The sequence below is a fragment of the Ammodytes marinus genome (assembly GCF_949987685.1).
Source record: "Ammodytes marinus genome assembly, chromosome: 3".
Lineage (NCBI taxonomy): Eukaryota > Metazoa > Chordata > Actinopteri > Uranoscopiformes > Ammodytidae > Ammodytes > Ammodytes marinus.
In genome coordinates, this window is record NC_137232.1 from 20,501,063 (window position 1) to 20,523,832 (window position 22,770).

Consider the following 22,770-nt stretch of genomic DNA (forward strand, 5'->3'; position numbering starts at 1 on the left):
TTAAGTCGATTGCATTTTCCCCATCATGTGTTTCTTTGTATTCAGATGAGGTTTGAGTAAAATAATATAACACTTTGGTGCAAATATACAGAAAAGCAGCCCATAGCTGGAGGCTAAAATAGCAAATATCTCTACAGCGACAGTGAACTTCCCAGGAGAGCTGATATATGCTGGGATAAAAGCGATCCATACTGCACAAAATATCAACATGCTGAAAGTAATGAATTTGGCTTCATTGAAATTATCAGGCAACTTTCTGCCCAGAAAAGCAAGCACAAAACAAAGGACGGCTAGGAGTCCTATGTATCCTAACACAGCCCAGAACCCTATAGGTGACCCCAGGGCACACTCCAGTATAATCTTCTCTTTAAAGTGTTTCATGTTTTTGAATGGAAAAGGAGGGTTGATTGTCAGCCAAAGTATGCAAATCACAACCTGTATGAGAGTGAAAGCCAGCACACTGAGCCTCTGCTGTGCAGGCCCAAACCATTTCATCATATTACTGCCTGGAAGTGTGGCTCTGAAGGCCATTAAAACCACTATGGTTTTCCCCAGAACACAAGAGATACAGAGGACAAAGGTGATGCCAAATGCAGTGTGTCGCAGCATGCAGGACCACTCAGAGGGCCGGCCCATGAAGGTCAGAGAACACAGGAAACACAGAGTCAAGGAGAAGAGCAGCAGGAAGCTCAACTCAGAGTTGTTGGCCTTAACCAAGGGAGTGTCCTTCTTCATGAAAAATAGAGTGGCCACAATTAAAGTAAGGAGCACTCCAAACAAAGTGAAACATACAAGTACTTCACCCATAATCTCATTGAAGGAGAGGAACTCCACATTTTTCAGTATGCATACATCTCTGTCATGATTGGACCAATATTCTTCAGGACACTTTTTGCAGACATTAGAATCTGTAATAAAAATATCATTACAAGTATGTTGTTTATGTTACAACCTAAAAACAGAAAAAAATGTGTTTACTATTGCAAACTTATGCATGATGCACAGAGCGTGGAAAGAAAACAGTTCATGCAAATTGCCATATCCCAGGTGTGTGGTACATGTACCTGTGCTGTTGCTGATTTCTCCCTCTGCACATGGTATACAGTCATAGCAGCAGACAGGCTTTCCTTTCTGCAGGACTTTATGAGTTCCTGGACGACAGCTCTCACTGCACACCGACACAGGCAACTTTGAATCAAAGAAAATAACAGACATTTATAATGAAATATTGTCAAACTACATGGTTATGGCAAACCATGATATGAATGCAGCTTTTACTGTTGGATGATATTTGCCTGTGTTTCCCCCGCGGGCCACATTATGGCTTCCGTCTTGAGAACGAACCTCTGTCCGGGAGGTAGTGACGCGTCGTAGTAGCCGACCGGTTTGAACTGGACTGAGCCGTCCGATCCACTCTGCCAGTTCACCACCTCATATCGAGCCGCAGCTGCTCCGGTGCTGTCAAACCACACCCGGTCCCCATTCTTAATGGTAAAATTCACCTGCTTCAAAGCCTCCCCCACCTAAAAAGCACCAAGACAGTATTTTGATTTACAGAAATAAGAAACAAAATAAAGTTCAATGATATTTTTTCTTTTTTTTTACCTGCCATGGAGAAACCTTTACAGTCTTGTCACAACCCTGACTTTTAGAACACTCAAGGATGCTGTGCAAGGAATGGGCAACAGCATAGATGGCTTTGTAGATATTAGTGGAATATCTCAGCTCTGCCACATCATGGTCATAATCTTTGTGCTCAAGTAGTTCCCCATTTTCCTTGCAAGGGGCTGTTTCTGTCACCGTGTTTGCACTGCCCTTGCACTTAAACTCTGTCTCCCAGAAATCTTTGATTAAAAAATCATCCAGGCCACTAATGTTGGCCTTCGCTACCGCAAAACCCAGTGAACCTCCCAGCACACTGAAGCTGGTGGGAGTCACCAGGCTGTCAGCAGTGATCCAGGCCTCCACGCCGATAAACTGCCGGCCTGTGATGTTGCGCAGACTCAACTCCTGGAGGAGGTTGTTCATCTCTACATGGGCTAGGAAAGCAACGATGACACGGGCAGAGCTCTTTTGAATCACGTCTACCACTTTCATAAGTTTCTGCGGTTCTGCCCTGTTAAATTTCTCTATATACTCCACACACACTCCCTCCTCCTTGGCCGCGGCAAGGAAGATGGCCATGCCGTTGTTGCCATAGTCACTGTCGCTGTTGACGGCCCCGACCCAGGTCCAGCCAAAGTGCTTGACCAGCTGGGCAAGAGCTCGGCTTTGGTAGAGGTCACTGGCAATGGTTCTAAAGAAAGAGGGGTACTCCTTTCTGTCGCTCAAACACTCACAAGTAGCTGAATGACTTATCTGCAAAAATACACAAAGAGAGCAACAGTATAAGGAGAGCTTGCACAGAATAGACACATTGATTACACATATACATCCCTCTTACCACGGGTATTTGGAATGGTCCAGTAGTGCGTGAGAGAACAATTGTTGAAGAGGATTCAGACTCCCCAATGATAGCATGAACAGTGGATTGACCCGAGCAGCTCTTCCCCACAATCAACTCATCACCGTTCATCAGCGCCATCACTGCTCGCATTGAGGATAATGTCGAGCCACAGTTGTCATAAATACGGTATCCGATAGAGACATTGGGAAGAAGAAATTCAATTCTGTTTATTTCCTTGATTGCAAAGATCATGGTCTGAGCAAATCGAAACTCCCTGAGGTTGACCCTGCGGGGGGAAAAAAGAGCTAAATGCAATCTTCTGTTGGCTAAAGCTCATAAGAGAGTGTTTGTATACAGTGCTCAAAATTACCTGGAACATCTGAGAGGTGTTGGTTTATCTGTGAAAGAAAGTGGAGGTTGTGTGATTTTGCTGTGTATGGAAAAAGCTCCCCCAATCATGACATCGCCCTTCTTAGAAAGCAGAGGGGATTCTGGGCTGCCCAGTAACTGGCACGAAGGAGCTTCCGGCTCTGCTGCTCCAAATGCAATCAGGAGCCCCATGAAAACAAGCCACGTTATTACTTGAGACATTTTCCCCTCCCAAATGGGAACCATCTAACATAAGACATTTTATATGACGGCAGGACTCACTCTCCTCTTACTAACCAATGAGAGATAAGTACGATAGGACAGTCCTGAATGTGCCTTACCATCAAGTTATAGCACCATAGCAGGTGTAGTTACAGATAGAGTTAGCCCTACACAGCAGATGTTACTGTGAATTATCAAATATGATGCATTGTTATAGGTTAAACTGCCCAACCCTATATGAAATAAGAAGAATAAAGCTCAACAGTAGCCAAGTGCTGCACATGTCAATCCATCAATGATAACAGTCTATTATGATTTGTTTTGTATTATAATATAACACTCCAAAGTGGGCCTTTCTGCATTAGAAGTACCTTTACTTTGGATACTCCAAGGAAATTTGGGCAGGATTTTCCCTCAACAGAGTATTTATTATTTTATTTTTATTTTTTTAAGATATTTTTTTGGCATTTTTATGCTTTATTGATAGTGTAGAGACAGAGTTGAAATGGGGCAGAGAGGGGAGTGACATGCAGAGAACGGCCGCGGGCTGGAATCGAACCTGGGTCCGCTGCTGGCCGAGGCCCATGGGGGGGACGCCCTACCAACTGAGCTAAGGGCGCCCCCAACAGAGTATCTTTACATTAAGAAACTACAGTATATTGAGGGACTTTATGACTTATTCCATCCCTGAATGCAAAATGTACTGATTGATTGGATCCCAATTGCCTGCAGAAAAAGTAGCCTTGTGCCTGGTTGTAATATAACCAAGCAGTCATTTTCAGCTCTCTGCTCTCCTGGATGAAAGCATCCACCAGCAGCAACGAGGAAGATGAAAGGTCAGAGTCAAGACCAGAGTCATGTTAACTGTTCAGGGCCTTTTAAAGCTCAGATTTTAATGTTGAACTGTTCCTCAAATGTTATTGAAATATCTTAAAAGCTGTCCACCCATTTTATTTTAACTACGCAAAGTGGGTTGGTGGTACTAAATCAGTCATGAAGCTATATAAGCTAGTTATATTATTTTGTCCCAACCATAAGTTATTTCTATGTTACAAGACTTGCAGTAATCTTGTATTTACCTTAATAGGATATTGTTAGTACGGAGATCAGGGGCCTAACGAAGACTTCAAAGAGAGAATTCGGGATAAGGGATTATTTAACAAAATCCGAAGCTGACTGTTTTTTTTTCAAACATGTACATTATTTCGTTCTGCTTTTTGGTAATTCTGTGTCTCCAAATTATTCCAGAAAATAGTACTAAATAGCCCACATTGACATAGGTGATTTAGCCTTAGCTTTCTTCTCAAAGTGCACCTGATTGATGAATTTTACTTTAAAAGGTCCAGTGTCCCAAACACAGTCTCCCAAATTCCTTTGAGAAACACTCAATGTGTGGCCGGGTAAGTCATTAGGCCAGGGGGGGATTTTGTACAAGTACCCTTAAAATGATTTGGTCATTCATCGATAGACTATATTGTGCCCTTTTTTTTGCAATGAGCACCTGCCCCCCAAAATGTCTGTGCACGCCACTGACTCTTAAGTAAGATTTAACTGTGGTAAGAAGGATACAATACAACATATTCTTGTGTGTGTTTACACAATGATCATCCTCATCCAAAAATGACTGTTAAATTATTTGGACACATTTACATGGCATTTTCTATTATTTTACCCAACATGTCACATCATCTTTAGGGGAAATTAAGACATTAAAGTTACACTTTTGACAACTAATCAAAATAAACAATTCAGCACACCTGATTTGGTGAGGCATTGAGCCATGTGATATTTAATTTGGTGTTATTGTAATTATTTTTGCCAGCCAAAGGGATGTTTATTAGTCAGCTGATATTTCTGTTAGGCTCTCTTTAATTAAAAACAACATGTTGTTTTTTTCTAGAGATGCCTGTTAGTTTATGAAACACTCCTTAGAGGTAACATATTTTGAGGGATGATTGGGAAGGAACGCATGTGGTGAGGTGCAAGTGCCTGAGGCTTGACCATGCCTTAAACCTCAGGCTCTTCCCACTCACAAACACAACACACTAACAAACTCCCTCTAGAGTTCTTATTGTCTCCACACTGCATCTCTCAGCTTACACTGGAAACTTCCCTGGGCTGTTGCATCATGATCCTCTTAAGATCTCTACTGGAAAACTTGAGGCCTTTGTCAAGACTCTGGTCTACAGTACACAATCTGACACTTTTATTTGACCACAATATTGCTTTTCAGACTCAAGAATTGAAGTTATTTTTTTTTTAATTGTGGGAAGCAGAGTCTAATCTTAGAGGAATAGTTCAACATTTTAAATTAAGGCGACAGAACCTGTTCCTGTAAATGTGCGTGCATTTTCTATATAGAGTGGCTTGAAAAAGTATTCATACCCCTTGAACTTTTGCAAATTTTGTCACGTAAAAACCACACACGTACATTTATTTCATTGGGATTTCATGTGATAGACCAACAACAAAGTGGCGCATAATTGTGAAGTGGAAGAAAAATTATGGTTTTCAATTTTTTTTATTAATAAAAAACTGAAATATGTGGCGTGCATAAGTATTCAGCCCCCCTGAGTCAATACGTTGTAGAACCACCTATCGCTGCAATTACAGCTTAAAGTATATTGAGGTATGTCTCTACTAGCTTTGTACATCTGCAGACAATTTTGCCCATTCTTCCTTGCAAAATAGCTTGAGCTTCAGATTCAGCGTCAGATTGGATGGAAAGTGTCTGTGAACAGCAATTTTCAAGTCTTTCCAGATCTTCTCAATTGTATTTAGGTCTGGACTTCGACTGGGCCATTCTAACACATGACCATGCTTTGATCAAAATCATTCCATTGTAGATCTGGCTGTATGTTTAGGGTAGTTGTCCTGCTGGAAGGTGAACCTCCACCGCACTCTCAAGTCTGTAGCAGACTCTAACAGGTTGTGTGCCCTGTATTTGGCTCCATCCATCTTCCCATCAACTTTCCATCCAATCTGACGCTGAATCTGAAGCTCGAGCTATTTTGCAAAGAAGAATGGGCAAAAATGTCAGCCTGTAGATGTACAAAGCTGGTAGATACATACCCCAATAGACTTGGAGCTGTAATTGCAGCGGAATACTTTTGCACACCACATATTTCAGTTTTTTATTTATAAAGAAAATTGTAAATCATATTTCATTTCCATTCCACTTCACAATTATGCGCCACTGTGTGTTGGTCTATCACATGAAATCCCAATAAAATAAATGTACTTGTGTGGTTGTAACGTGACAAAATGTGGAAAAGTTCAAGGGGTATGAATACTTTTTCTAAGCAACTGTAAATGGGTAAAGGAAGCTCATCCAGGTTAGCTTAGCTCAAACACTGGTAGTCAAGGGGAGCAGGTCAAAAGATATACTTTCCAACATCCCTAAACTCTTCTGTGTGATTGTTGGGATTTGTTTATTTACCACGTTATGTTGAACTCTGAATTTTTACAATTAATATCATTTAAAAACGATATATACACTTGCAGGATTGAGGAAGTGCCCATGACGGTCAAATATGTATTTGATTAAAAAATTACATAACGTAAACAATATAGAGCACAACATAACTTGATAAATAAAATAGTCCCAACAATCACACAGGAGCGTTTAGTGATGTTGTAAAATTGATAGTTTGACCTGCTCCCCTTTACTACCAGTGTTTGAGCTAAGCTTACTATCAATTCCTAAAATAGACCATACAGTTTAGGTTTTACAAAAACCTCAAAATGTTTAACTATTGGAAATATATGCTGTCCACACGATTTCAGCTGTGGGGGTTTTATCCACAAGCACATTGGCGAGGTTGGACACTGAGATTGGGTGATAGTCTGTGTTACATTTCAACCCAAATTAGTTAAATGGCATTGAAGTCCGATTTCTGTTCAAGTCAGGCAAGTCCCTCCTACTTTAAGTGAACCTGGCTTCATGTAGGATAATATTGATATGTTGAAAGAGGGAAGAGCTTTCACAAAATTGTTGTATTATTTTCTAAAACAGTTATTACAAACGGGATACTGCTTAATGTGGCACTGAACAAAATACACCCATATCATGTGTTTTGTGTAGGTGGAAAGTCAATACATATGAGGAGGGAAGATAGCATAAGCCTGTTTCTTACTTTATTACTTTTTACAATAGCCATGAACTTTACAGTCACAACAGGCTGAATGCTGTCAACCAAATGTTGATTGTGTATTCAAACAGGTTAGCAAGTGAGCAGAAAAGTATAAACAGATAGCTGAACGTAATGGATAAATATGTTTTCCCCAATTCTACACATACAGACTCCAATTACACACTAGTATTTGCTTTATGAACTGTCAAGCACAGTCATGTCATGGACAACGTTGCCATCTCCTGGAAATATTGTGCAACTGCTGTAAAGCTGTAGCAACGATAGCTCTGACACTGTTGTTGTTGCTGCTGCTGCTTCTAATGCTGCTGCTGCTGCTGCTGCTGCTGCTGCTGCTGCTGATGATGATGATGATGATGATGATGGTGATGGTGATGGTGATGGTGATGGTGATGGTGATGATGATGATGATGGTGATGGTGATGGTGATGGTGATGGTTATGCTGATAGGGTTGGTTCTTTTTATTAGCATGAGTATTGTTGTTCTTATGAAGTAGTAGGATAATTAAAAAGTACTCATGCTGACACAATGAACGCATTAAGAAAAAATAGAAATATAAAAATTAATACATTCAAGTAATGAATTAACATTGTGCCCATACATAAAATCAAGATTAAGACGATAATAAGAAAATCCAAATGAAAGAATAAATGGGTAAAACACACTCAACTAGACAATCAAAGAATGCACTGGCTCATAATAGGGTAAACATCTACATTGTATAGATTGAAAATGTTATTTAATTTGTAATTATAATTTTTAGTTAAAGCTTAACCAAAAGCAGAGAAGGGAAGGATCATTTAGGTTGAAGTGATGGCCTACTGGTTAAAACCATATAGTATATAAAAGGTTAAAACCAGTAAGGAGCCTTGTTGTTCCGTTTTGAACCGCTTGGGGCAGCCAACTGCATCTTGGGAACAAAGTGCTGTTAAACATTAGCAAACAATAGCCCCTTTTACACAGAGATTGCGGCATATTGACGGAACAACATCACTCCAAAATGCCGGCTTTGCTTGCTTCTGTGTTATTTACACAGAAGCAAGCAACCAAACTGACTAAATCAATCCGACCGCTTCACCTCTGTGTGTGTGTGTGTGTGACAGGTTGGTTGTGAGCGAGTCTCTTTGTGAGGGCAGCGATCTGCTAATCAGACATAAACATACACATACACACAGTGTGTGAAGTCACGTTACTGTAGACAGAAATAAAGTGTGGATATACGCTCAGACTTAGGATAATAATAGCGGCGGCGGAATGTGTTAGCAAAACAGTAGCTCTGTGGCTAACAGCTGAGCCGGAGCCTTCAGTCAGCTGAAGCAGACAGTCTAGCGGGGCGAGCAGACTATTCCCCCGTTACTAGGTCGACCTTCAAGCTGAACAAGAGCCCTCCGCTGCGCGTCGGGCTCCTGCTTCAGCTTGTCGGTCTTTATTTCTAGCAAGTGACCCGTTCGCTATACTTTATCCCTTACTTAGCCTAGCCTAGCTTTCCCATTGTACAACTTCTCCTGGGCAGAAATAGACTCATACACTCTACAAAATGAAGCGCGGGGGTTTGGATTGAGCACAATGGAACGTCAAACGCCCCCCTGTTCCGCAACAACAAGCTGGAGCATTTAAACAGAGAGGCGGAACTGATTGTGTCGGGAATCTTACTACCCCCCGAGGTAGTAAAATTCCTGGAACAATCTCTCGCACCTTTCTTCCCTCGTTCCGCAACTGTCGCATTTATACAGCAGGGCGGAGGGCCGAAAGGCCGGCATATTCCCGGCTTTCACTGGCTGTGTAAAAGGGGCTAATGGTTGCTGTAAAGGCTGAAGGCTAGTGCAATGTTGGAAGGCTGTTAACACAGAATATCCTCTCCATGAAACTGCTATATATTAAAAGGCTTTTGGGAAAATAAAGTACCAGCTAGTCCATGTGTAGAATCATGGAAAATCCCTATTGTTCCTAAATGATTATTTATTGTTGGTACAAATACTTTAACGTTTTCCCCAAGAACATATGCCAGACAACAGCAACATTGCAAAGACTTACAACTGGATAACATATGTCCCGGAATCTGAATCAAGGCCTGGCGTTAATTGACCTCGGGACACACAGAGAAACATTATCTTATCTCCCACATGGACTCTCAAGGAGCAAGAATCAAGTGCTTGCCAAATACCTGCAATACTTGGGCAAGGTTATATTGTGTGAAAAGTATATTCACCAACACCTAGCAGCTATAAAATGCTTATAGAAACAAAACAAAAATTCAGACTCCTCTTGCCAAATCTGATGACAAGGTTTTACAGCAGGACAAATACGTTTGATATTTAAATGTTTGATTCATTTGGATGTACAGATCCAAATGAATCAAACATTTAAATTGTGTTTGGAGGAAAAACCATACCCAGTTTGGTCAAACCTGATTAACCCCAGTGAAATGTGATGGTATAGTAGATATTCAGGTAAGAAGTTAAGTTGTTAGAAATCCTGAGCTAGAAAGTTATCAGACCCTGTGAGGGATGGTTGCAGAGCAGGCCAAGATGCATAAAAATGTAATAATTAAGTTTTGAGTCAATGCATTTTTATGTTTTTATTTCTTGGATATATAGGCTTATACTTTTTCAATGATGTGTTATGTGCTCCAAGTGGGTTAAACATGATTTTACTCGCCAGGTTTGTCGCATTTGTCCTAAAGATTATGTTTCTATCCCTTCTATATCAAATTAATTAGTGTTGCTGACATTGTAAAATGATTCCGCTTTATTCATGCTAATCAATGTAAGCAGCTTGTTTTGGAACAGGTGAAATCACCTTTCATTACCAACTTAAAATTAATTAATTTCCAGTATGACACCTGTGAGCTCCTGTTTCATAGCCTCAGGCCCATATGTCATCAGTCTTGTCTTGTTGGAAACATTCGCTTGTCTTTGCTTGCCTAGCTGGCCCCTTGTTCCCCTTCCACCCCCCTGGGTAAAAGGTAAATTGGCAGGTTGAGGATGATTCCATGACGCCACCTTCCTTCCAGAATATACACAATAACAAGTTTTCCCAAGTGTTAGTAACACTTCAGCATGTTGTTATTCATTCAATTAAAACACTTGTCACCCTTGCCACCATCCAAAACACACACAAACACACACACACACACACACACACACACGCACGCACACACACACACACACACACACACACACACACACACACACACACACACACACACACACACACACACACACACAAACATTATTATTTGTTGTTCTTTTATCTGCAGCTTTTCCAACAGAAAAATAACTGATACAAGTAGGCCTAAATTATGATGTGACCAGCTTTTATGTTCCAGCTGATATCTATTTTATAATAGGTATTTAAGAACAAATCTGATCCCCCAAGTGAGAGTAATTTTTCAATATTATGTATCACAAGAAAGTGAAACTTATCCTTATTTACCTTAATTCCTTACAGTTTTTTACGATTGCTAAACCACAGTGGGCACAACTGGAGTGACATGTGCAAAACTCTAACAACAGTATGCAGAGCAGCGGTTCATTCGGACCAAACTGTAGCTCGTTTTTCATTGCTTAAACACAATTTTCAAAACTCACACCTATCTCATGGCTTAACCACAGCCTGCACAACACTGTGGATTTCCAGCACTTTTTTCAAATGCTAACACACTGCTGCCACAACTATAAACCACACATTCAAAACAGAATGAATGCCTAGTGCATTTCAAACACTGCAGATTGCAATTTCAACTGAAACACTATAAGATGTCTTGTTTTGGACTTGTTAGTGAACATATATACAGTATAAAGGGATTTTATATTGGAAATGGACCAATGAAGACAGGTTGTTGGAGGGAGAAGAGTGGCAGTGAGAGTGTGGATGTGTGGAGGAAGACTTAGAAGCTATAGAGCTGTAATGTCTGATGAAATACAGTAAGGGCTACACTGAAAACCTTGTTGTGAATCATGGTCTCTCATTGAGAGAGGCAGGGTTGAGAGTGCAACCCAATCTGCAAAAGTCTGAAGTTGCATCTGTAATACGAATTTTCCAGCAAACAAACAGCTTAGAGTTGCATCCTTACAGTAAATGACAACATAACAGGATAGATTTCTGTATTACAAATATAGAATATTTACACAGATAAATACATTTGGAAATGTTTTTAATAAAATATACAAGATGTGTATCTATTGAAGCAAACTTCTGATTTTAATTTCTTTTTGTTTTCCTAAAAAAACTGGTATTTTATAAAATAAACAATTTCATGTGAAAGAATTTCACCCTTTCATCAAAGAAAATATTACGTAATTTGTGTGAAATAACTCAAATTATTCAAACTGTAAAGATTAAAAGTTTGGAATTTATGTATTGGGGTTTGATGCTAGTGTTTGTACTCTGAGCAGGTTCTGAGTGACAGTGTGTGTTATCTCAATGAGGCTGGTTCATAGTGTTTGCTGCACTGAGCCTATTTTGCAGGTGAAGTGAACTGTTCAGCTCCAGTGACTGTTGGTAGTGCAGACTGTAGTTAGAGTTTTGCACATTGAGCTACAGTTGTGCCCACTGTGGGTCAGCAATCGAAAAAAAAACTGTAAGATGTCTTGTTTTAGACTTGTTAGTGAACATATACAGTATAGAGGGAAAGCTCAAAAATATATATTTTTTGGGAAATGGACCAATGAGACAGGTTGTTGGAGGGAGAAGAGTGGCAGTGAGAGTGTGGATGTGTGGAGGAAGACATAGAGCTGTAATGTCTGATGAAATACAGTATGGGCTAAACTGATAGACCCTGTTGTGATTCATGGTCTCTCATTGAGAGAGGCAGGGTTGAGAGTGCAACCCATTCTGCAAAAATCTAAAGTTGCATCTGTAATACGAATTTTCCAGCAAACAAACAGCTTAGAGTTGCATCCTTACAGTAAATGACAACATAACAGGATAGATTTCTATATTACAATTATATGTTTATTTATTATATGTGGAAATGTTTTCAATAATATATACAAAATGTGTATCTATTGAAGCAAACTTCTGATTTTAATTTCTTTTTGTTTTCCTAAAAAAACTGGTTTGTTATAAAATAAACAATTTCATGTGAAAGAATTTCACCCTTTCATCAAAGAAAATATTACGTAATTTGTGTGAAATAACTCATTATTCAAACTGTAAAGATTAAAAGTTTGGAATTTATGTATTGGGGTTTGATGCTAGTGTTTGTACTCTGAGCATATTCTGAGTGACAGTGTGTGTTATCTCAGTGAGGACAATTCATACCCTGCGTTCCAATACCCGTTCAACATGCCCTCGTTCACTTTCCCTAGGCACTTGCCCTCGGGGGAATCCCCGCCGCCATCTTAAGTGTCGTTCCAATTGTCTGGAAACTGAAGTGAACTTCGGAGGGCTGAGTGATCAAGTAAACATCCATGGTCACTCTCCCTGCGTTCCAATACCCGTTCAACATGCCCTCGTTCACTTTCCCTAGGCACTTGCCCTCGGGGGAATCCCCGCTGCCATCTTAAGTGTCGTTCCAATTGTCTGGAAACTGAAGTGAACTTCGTGATATAGACCCTCGGAGGGCTGAGTGATCAAGTGAACATCCATGGTCACTCCGAGGTGGATATCACCCACAGTGCATTGCAGTTCATCTTCTTCTTCTTCTTCTCCTTTTATTTTCCGGTAGACTGTATGCTTTTAGGGACATCGCGGCCACCCGCAGGACATATATGTATAAATATATTCCAAAACGCCATAGGCTATCTTATTTCCATAGGAACAATCCAGTGAATGTATTGCAGTATACACATTGCTGCTATAAAACCGATGGCTGCCAATCATAGGACTATTTAAAACAAATGTTTTTGGTTGAAACTAACATAAATAAGAAAATATGTCGGAGCAAACAATTTACATGTGTAAGTAACAATATCTTGATAATCTGAGTTACCGTGTCGAAATTCAATGTTTGTTATGCTATGGAAATGGTTTTCTGCAATATAGGCTACCTTAGCAGAATGTTATAATTCTGTATTGTTTGCATTCAGAACTACCTATCTGACTACAAGGGCAAGTGGGTTCCATTTAAATTCCCCGCTCCTCCCCCGCCCAGTCTCCCTCCGCGCTCCAAGTTCCCTCCGTGCAACGTATGCTGTTACGTCATACCAAGGGCTGAGGGTAAATGAACGAGGGGAAGTGCAACTACTATTGGAATGCAGCAATAGTGTTTGCTGCACTGAGCCTATTTTGCAGGTGAAGTGAACTGTTCAGCTCCAGTGACTGTTGGTAGTGCAGACTGTAGTTAGAGTTTTGCACATTGAGCTACAGTTGTGCCCACTGTGGGTTAGCAATCGAAAAAAAACTGTAAACTCTTCACATAGTTGTACACTCATCACATAGTCTAACCAAACTCACCACAATACAGCAGTGAACTCATCATGTACAGTTTGCAAAGTAAACAACATAACAGAGTGTGAAGGGAGGGCCAGTGCACTAGGCCTACTGAATGAAGGGTGCTTTGGTGTGTTGAACGGCGCATTTGTGGCAAACAGTGAAGTGGTAGCGAGTGTCAAGTTTTGATGAGTTTTGAGTGCTATTGCAAGAAACCCTGTATATTGTGTCACCATACTCCTGCATGGGTAGAATGGCCATTTGAATGAGGGTGAGTTTGGCAGAGGTGGTGAAAGCCAATTCATTTTTAAAATAAACGAAAATAAAGTTAAAAGTCCCGACAACGCCACCTAGGTTAAAAGGAGCCTAGGATTCCATAAAAAAAGAGGTTCTTAAAACCAGGAGTGAGCAGTTTAAAGAAACTGTGCTTCCCACAGCTGCAGTCCCTTGAGAGCCCACCAAATGTTTTGCTGGGCGCTTCGTTTGCACCATGGCCAAGCAGATGTCCTTCTCTTGGTTTTCTCTTGTGCTCACTCTTCACTCTTCAAAAGGAGCCCGCAGGTGTCAGCAATTAACCTGATTATACATGCAAAAAAATACAAAAATCAAATCACACACACACACACACACACACACACACACAGCAACAGTTACAAAATAAAAGCATGCCATAAAAACTAAATACAAAATGATGTAGACACACTGTAAAACCACCCAGTATAAATAAAACATCAAACCAACAATTTAAATAAATTAAAACTAACGCCCTGTGTCATCCCCCCTACTTAAATGCTGGCAGTCCCCGACACAAAGGCAACCACGTGCAGCAGGAAAAGCAGGTCTAATTTTTGCAAGGTAAAAGGATACAAGAAAAAGCACCAAATAAAAAAAAACTTACGCCAAAATGTAATGGGTGCGATTTTTATGATTAAAAAAATGTAGAAGTAAAAAAAAAACTAAAATAAGGTTAAAAGAGACAAAAGCTTTACTGAGTGGGTCAGTGGCCTTCAGAATAATATTAAAATTCACATAAATTAGATCTTATCAAAATGAGTAATAAGACATGTGATACATTCTCAAAATGCTTCTAAACCAATCTCCTTTGTGTTACAATTTGCAGGGGATAATTTTAATTACAGCCTCCAATAAAGTTAAAGTTATTATTATTAAATAGGAAATAGATGTATAGATAAGGCCAACACTTTCAACCTGTATAGTATCCCGGGCAACTTGGGAGTATGAATAGTGTGTAGGAGAGGCTTCATTTAATGGTAGAAAAACATGTGGTTGCAGCCATGCTTCACATCAACCAGTCATATCCAGATTATGCTCATTAATCAATTCCATTATTAGTAAGTTTTTTCTTAGAAAAATATCTCATATTTATCAAATCCAATTTGAGAGTCATAATGGAGCTTTAATGACCAGTAATAGGCTGAACATTGCAGCTGCTAGTAGATATAGATTTAATTGGAACAAGATCACTTTTATTAGTATGCAATTGTTGGTGGCCGCCAAAAGTGACGACAGGAGACCGTACAAAAGTGTTATATACTGTATGTCTTGTTGACTGGCATTCAACTTTTGTCATTTAAAAGAACAATCTGAACAGTCAAGGGCTTGATACAATACAATGAAACATCCAATACTCCGGGGCATTAATTATCTCAAATCTCCATGTGAGGAAAACTGTGACACAGTTGCAATCTCCTTATTGTTCCCTTCTCATCAGCTTGTTTCAGAAACAATACGTCTGAACCTTTTCCCTCGAGACCATTAGAACACGTGAGTTGAAGTTATTGTCAAAGGCTGACTTACAAGCAAAGGAAATGACTGTATCCTAATACTGAGCATTCTTTATTAGGTCCCCTCTCTCCTTCCTCTTCTGATCATTACATATTAAGTGAATGAGGAAACATAAGACCTGAGGCAGCACAACATACTGCATGTACAATTGTCCTTGTAATGTACTCTGTGGTGATCTATTTTGTTGCCTGCAGGGTTTTTCCTAATTACGATATACACAATACCCTAATGACTCATTCATTTAGCCATACCAAACCTGTAAGACCTGTTGAGTTGGTTCATAGATAGATAGATAGATAGATAGATAGATAGATAGATAGATAGATAGATAGATAGATAGATAGATAGATAGATAGATAGATAGATAGATAGATAGATAGATAGATAGATAGATAGATAGATAGATAGATAGATAGATAGAATGGGTCTACTGACTGCCACTACACATCACTGAAGGATGAGTTGGCCCCAGTCAGGCATGACACTGTGACATGACACAGCTCTTGTCTTTCTCAATTATGGTCAGTCGCGCTAGGTCCTTGTTATTGTTGTTACTTACTGTTCAAACAGGGGATCTCTTTCCATTGATCAGAATCCCATGGGAAATTAGGTCTATTTTACAGTTGTTATATGAGACAGGTAGCTTATATAGGCAACAGGGCAACATCTCTAAACGAAAGACAGGACAGCTTGACGGTGCATTGTAACTGTAACATAGGTTTTATGCAAAAGCTTTACCTTTTGAATACAGTTTAGGTTGAAATGTTTTTAATCTAAATTGGTTATTATTTACAGATTATTTTACCACAATGATTTTGAGAGAAATTTGGCATTTCTTCTATAGATTGTGTTTTACTAAATGGAGTCAGAATGTATAATTTTCTGTGCACTGGGTCTTACTATTTACTGACCACTAACGTATTGTTTGGTGCTTGGTTAGCTTAAGCGTAAGGGTGTTTGGTAGGGGCTGTTTGTTGGGGTTATTCAAACATCTATTACTTGAATTGATACTCTTTGTCCACATGTGTGTTTAAGGGTAAATGGTGAATTATCTTAAGGAAAAGATTAATAATTTTTTTATCAGATCCGTAGAGATGAACCTTTTGTGTAGAAAGACCAAGTTTATGTTTTTGAGCCTACTATGGTCTATGATTTTTCCCTGCAACTCCAACCAAGATCAGGGCCAGCAATGCAATATAATGCCAGGTTCTATGTCCCTGCCTGTGCTGGAGAAAAAGGGGGACATATTCTTGGGGGGACTCTTCTCCCTTCACGACATGGTGGTGGAGCACACTCTGTCCTTAACCTCTACGCCTCCTCCCACACAGTGCGACAGGTAAGCCGTTTTCACATAGTCCTCAAAATTGCTGTCGCTGCAAAACTGAGTTTAAGCAACTGTAATCTCTGCTCACATGTCCAAATATGCGACAAATTTGGCCATGTTTCCTTATCTCAAAGTTTTTAGACCCATGTTGATTGATATCTCATTCTTTTTTCATCTGGATTCATGCTGGATTCAGTCACATAATTTTCATTGCAGCCATTCTATATCGCTGTCTAAATGTGTCTTGATGTATTTTCTTTGTTTTTACTATCTCTTCAATGCAATCTCAAATATCCAAACTTGATGTATTTAATGCCCCTGGAAAGCACTTTGAATGGCTTTGTGACTGAATTGTGCAATATAAATAAACTTTCCCTGCCTATTAATTGCTTTGAAAAAAAAAGTATCTTCTCATATCTTCCCTCTGATTCTAGATTTAACTTTCGGACATTTCGTTGGATGCAGACTATGATCTTTGCCATAGAGGAGATCAACAGAAATGGCACACTCCTTCCCAACATCACACTGGGCTATAAGATCTATGATTCATGCAGTACACCCCATCAGGCCCTGAAGGCGGCCATGGAGTTAATGGGGAGTGAGACAGGTTCAGGGGGGGAAGGAGAGACTCACAGTAATGGCACCTGTCATGGGATTCCACTAGCTGTCATTGGAGATGGAGGCTCTACTCAGTCTCTCGTAGTGGCCCGGTTTCTGGGGGTGTTCCATGTGCCACAGGTGAATGAATCTATTCAACATATGTGTACACTTGATTGAGTGTGTGTTAAAACCTTGTGTGCAGGGTTGAGATAGCGGTGTGCATTGCTTTGTTGTTGTTACTACCAATGGGGAGGGTCAGAGTCGCAAGTTCCCAAAATTAAACCTTTGGGTACTGTGAGTAATGTCCAACCAATTGATTTAAGAATGTTTACATGTTGGATATTGTTTCTTCCAGTGGTTTATTGAAAAATGTAATTGTTGCATGTTCTATTCAGGTTAGTTATTTTTCCAGCTGTGCCTGTCTCAGTGACAAAAAGCAGTTTCCTGCCTTTTTAAGGACCATGCCCAGTGACTTCTTTCAGGTAAGAGGCAGCATCACACAGATAAGATTGGTCACATGACGTAACCTCTATACACCCATGTATGAAACGGGATTAATCTCTCTCTCTTTCTCTCTCTCTCTCTCTTTCTGTCTGGCTGTATCTCCCTCTCTCTCTCACTCACTATCTCTCTCTTTCTCTCTTCCTCTTGCTATCTCTAGGTAGATGCACTAGTACAACTTGTCAAGCATTTCGGTTGGACTTGGGTGGGAGTGATTGCTGGGGATGATGCCTATGGCCGTGGTGGGGCCAACATCTTCGTCGAAGAAGTGGGTCACAACCATGAAAAAAGTTTGCATGAAATGTTGTCAGAAATATATTTTTTTCAATGTTTAACTTATTGACCATACTGTGAACATCAAATGAAGTAGGTTATCGTGTACCTCCGTTTTTACTCTCTTAGGTAAGAAAGTTAGGTGCTTGTGTGGCCATCCATGAGATCATCCCTTATAACCGAGCACAGTTTGCCATTTCATCCATCGTTTCCAAGATCCGCTCCTCGGGGGCTCGCGTAATTCTAGTGTTTGCTGTGGAACAAGATGTAGCTGCATTGTTTGATGAAGCACTCAGGCAAGATTTTTTTTATTATACAGGTTTACTGTGTTTAAGTTTCTGATGTTTGTGGTTTAAAAAAATCAATCTTCTTATCTTTTCAATTTAGAGAGGGGCTCACTGGGACGCAGTGGCTGGCCAGCGAGGCTTGGAGCACAGCCTCTGTCCTCTCCACCCCCAAGAAGTACCACCATATCCTCCAGGGTTCTATGGGATTTGCCATTCGGCGAGCAGAAATACCTGGATTGCAAGACTTTCTGCTTCACTTGCATCCTCTGAGCCCAGATGCCTTTGAAAATCCCTTCCTAACACCCTTTTGGGAGGAGATGTTTCAATGCAACCTGGGTGTGATGGCTGGAGGCCAGGGACTTAATGCTGAGGGTAAACCTCCATGCTCTGGAGCAGAAGAGCTGGGCAGCATGACAAATATCTATTCAGATGTGTCGCAGCTAAGGATTTCATACAATGTATATAAGGCTGTGTATGCTATTGCAAATGCACTCAAGGCAATGAGAAACTGTGTGAAAGGCAAAGGGCCATTTCCTCTGCAAACCTGTCCAGATACAGACAATATGCAGCCATGGCAGGTAATATTCCATCTGATTCATAATTCATTCAAGATGAACAAAATGTATGGTAATTGTAATATTTGTATATAAAGACTGATAAATGTACATACATAGATATTCTAGTAATACTACAAGCTGAACATATGCACTCTCTGCCCTTAGCTGCTTCATTACATAAAACAGGTGGAATACTTGAACTCATTTGGTGATGAAACCAAGTTTGATAGGAATGGTGACCCTGTAGCCATGTATGACCTGATTAACTGGCAGCTGAGACCAAATGGAAAAATGGAGTTTGTCACTATTGGCAAATTTGACGAGACGACCAAAGCTGGACAGCAAAAACTCCAGATCCAGGAACAGAACATTGTATGGAGTGGCAATGAAACCGAAGTACGGATCTCAATGGAATAAACAAACCTAGTGGTAAATGCATTTTTTGCAATAACATTTCCAATATGTGACTGTGCTGTGTTTCCTCTTTTACCTAGGTTCCTTTGTCAGTATGCAGCAGTATTTGTCCCCCAGGGACCCGGAAGGCAATCAGGCCTAACTTTCCTATCTGCTGCCATGATTGTGTGGTTTGTACAGCTGGAGATGTTAGCAATCAGACTGGTGAGGAAAAGAACTGTCCACATTATGTTTGAGAATCTGACCTAGAGTTGCTGTGGAAAAGCTACAGTACAGCAGCTTAAACCTTCTCGTCTTTCCTTCAGATGCTATTAAGTGTGTGCGCTGCCACCAAGAGTTCTGGTCCAATGTTGAACGGACAGTCTGCATACCCAAACAGGTGGAGTTCCTCTCCTTTAGCAGCACTATGGGCATCATCCTGATTACTATTTCCCTCCTTGGCTCCTTCTGCACTTGTGTCGTGGTCATCATATTCTTCTGTCACAGAACCACCCCCATTGTCAAGGCAAACAACTCTGAGCTGAGCTTCCTGCTGCTCTTCTCCTTGATTCTGTGTTTCCTGTGTTCTCTGACCTTCATTGGCCGGCCCTCTGAGTGGTCCTGCATGCTGCGACACACTGCATTCGGCATCATCTTTGTCCTCTGTATCTCGTGTATTCTGGGGAAAACTATTGTGGTGCTAATGGCCTTTAGAGGTTCCCTTCCAGGCAGTAATGTCATGAAATGGTTTGGGCCTGCACAGCAAAAGGCAATCATCACCTTTTGTACACTGATCCAGGTAAGGGCTTTGGACTTTTTATGTGCCTTAAATAGTAGGATAAGCTCTTATTCAAATGATTGCAAAATACATCTTCTTGTTATGCAGGTTATTATCTGTACGGTGTGGCTGGTTGTTGCTCCCCCCACTCCACACCAGCTGATGCCACGTGAGAGCGCTATTATCATTCTCTTGTGTGACGAAGGCTCAGCAATAGCGTTTGCTCTCGTGCTGGGCTACATTGGCCTCCTGGCCTGCCTCTGCCTTCTCTTGGCCTTCCTGGCAAGGAAACTCCCAGACAACTTCAACGAGGCAAGACTTATCACCTTCAGCATGATCATTTTTTGCGCTGTGTGGGTAGCCTTTGTTCCCGCCTACATCAGCTCCCCGGGGAAGTACTCCACAGCCACAGAGGTGTTTGCCATTTTGGCCTCCAGTTATGGACTGCTGGGCTGCATCTTCGCCCCTAAGTGTTACATCATTCTATTTAGGCCAGAAAAGAACACAAAGAAACACCTTATGTCCAAAACTGCCACTGACAAATATTAAGATATAATTTGTATCCCATACAGACTGTTATGGACTTTATTCACTACCCAGATAATTAAAATGTGTATGTTAAAATCCTTTTAGTTTAAAATGTGAGATTTTTGTGGGGGGAAATGTACTCAAATGGTGACGGCCTCCGGTTCTTGAGTGTTAAAAGTGGCATTTTACCACCAGATGGTAGTAGTGTGCTACTAATGCTTCTGTCATTCATCATACCTCCTCATGAAATGCTCAACCATGCTTTCACATACCTTTATTCTTACTAATAACTTACATAATAGCTTTCTATAGTTGTGCATTTCTCTGTATACCATTGTCACTTCCATACTACTCCTATACATCCTATGGTGTAGTAAGAGATCTTCTAGAATTAAAGCAGTGCAATCGCAGGAAGAATACAGAAAACAGTACTACATTTAACATAGAACGTGAGTATAGAAATTGCTTTGTTTCTCCAGCTAGATACACAGCTTTGATGTTCTCAGAGGGAATGTGAAGGACAGCTCATTGTTATATATGAATGGGATTTGGCAGCAGTGTCCATGCTGATTTGACCTGAGATAGAATGATGAGGCCCAGGGTCTCTGAGATCTGCTCTCTGGAAATCCCAGCTGTCATTGGTTAATTAAATCCTCATACTCCAGAGGCCCTTACATATAAACATCACGCCTGGCTGTTCCCTACAATAACAAACTAAAGGACAGACATTTTTCCTGCCCTGCACAGCTGCTCTCTGGCTAACATTGATTATCTACCCCTGATTGATCTATTGTTCCTCCCATGTCAGAAGAATAAATTGGAAAATGGAGAGACGACAAGTCACTGACGTCCATCAGGGACAGACGGGAGGAAAAGTTGTTGGGAGGGGCAGGTGGACAGCAGTGTTTCATTGATGCTGTATTACTCAATTCACATTTATTTCCGACATACTCTCTTGTTACATTTGCATTTTCAACTTGTCTGTCTATGAGACACTATTTGCTTATATAAAAGGGGAACTATTTTGCAAAATGCACGTATTCATGTTTTATTTTACATTAAAGATGGAGTCAAAATCAGTGAATATCTCCTCATCCACTACCTGTACATACTGTATGTGCACTGGAAAAAAAATCCAGTGATAATACACAGCCAAGGCTCAGGTATTCATTGCTTTTGACAAAAAGTGTTTTGACAACAAAAGTTCTCGAGAATGGCTGACTCCACCTATAATATTGTCCCGTGTGACTAAATACTCCTATCAGAAAAACAAACCCTCTATCTTTTTCTCCAAATGTGTTCAAAACTCAGATCAGAACCTCAGATTTGCCATGCCCCCACATTACCAACCTTACCTGCAGATTTGCCACAGCCCCAGATACCTCTGAAACTAACTGGAGATTGGATTCAAACTGACTGTTAGATTCTGGACCAATCAAAGCAGACTGGGGTTTTTGGAAAGCGAGGCTTGAAGAGACAGAGGCTGAAAAGAGGAGATTAAGCAATGGCACTGTGAGGTATATTGGACACTACACCATGAAAACATCAGAAAAGTTTCTAGTAGAAACCAAAATAAAAATGTTGAGCCTGACAATTAAGTAAGTGAAAAACACGCTAGACCATCTGCATTTGATGGTTAAATAATTAGAATGAGAAAAACAAAAACAAACAGATTAACTACGCACACATACAGGAATGTGTCTCATCACTGTAGAATAAATATTAGAAGATAGAGTGGGTGTGAATAAATCAAGAATTTACAGAAATCCATTCTAAGGATTTTTTTCAGCTGAAATTTGACGGCATGCTGGCAGTGTCGAGGTAAACACTGGAGGTTGATCGAAAAGATGTTGAAAAAGATAATAGGGGCACGACTTCTACTTACATACAGCTATTTACTCAGGGCTGTCATCATCGGTCTTGTCCAAGGCTGAACATGTGTTTTTCTTCCTACCACACATTGAGCGTTTACCTCACCAAATACGGAGGTTTCAAAAGTAGTGCAAATTCTGGGTCATGACGATAAAGTTGTGATATGATGTCTTGAGGTAAAAATGAAGTGTTAGCAGTGATTTGGTTACTTTACAATACAATTCAGCAGCCCTGCAGTTGCCTGTATACTGTTCGTTCTGTTTTTCATAATGTGTAATTGTTCAACA

At 40.4% G+C, this 22,770-nt stretch overlaps 2 protein-coding genes across 2 annotated transcripts; one reads left to right on the top strand and one right to left on the bottom strand.

Annotated features, from left to right (window-relative positions):
- Window positions 1-3,007, bottom strand: LOC307248391 (extracellular calcium-sensing receptor-like; the record flags this gene model as incomplete). Its single annotated transcript, XM_080024789.1, has 6 exons — window positions 1-908; window positions 1,065-1,188; window positions 1,296-1,523; window positions 1,606-2,358; window positions 2,444-2,732; window positions 2,817-3,007. The coding sequence occupies 6 exons, from the start codon at window positions 3,005-3,007 to the stop codon at window positions 1-3; spliced, it is 2,493 nt and encodes an 830-aa protein (XP_079880915.1).
- A 13,556-nt stretch (window positions 3,008-16,563) lies between these two features.
- On the top strand, window positions 16,564-20,632 carry LOC307248392 (extracellular calcium-sensing receptor-like; the record flags this gene model as incomplete). Its single annotated transcript, XM_080024790.1, has 10 exons — window positions 16,564-16,706; window positions 17,129-17,432; window positions 17,690-17,776; window positions 17,956-18,063; window positions 18,198-18,364; window positions 18,456-18,933; window positions 19,078-19,308; window positions 19,407-19,530; window positions 19,632-20,104; window positions 20,192-20,632. Exons 1-10 carry the CDS (start codon window positions 16,570-16,572, stop codon window positions 20,630-20,632), a joined length of 2,550 nt encoding a protein of 849 aa, XP_079880916.1. The 5' UTR covers window positions 16,564-16,569.
- Between the last annotated feature and the right edge of the window lie 2,138 nt (window positions 20,633-22,770).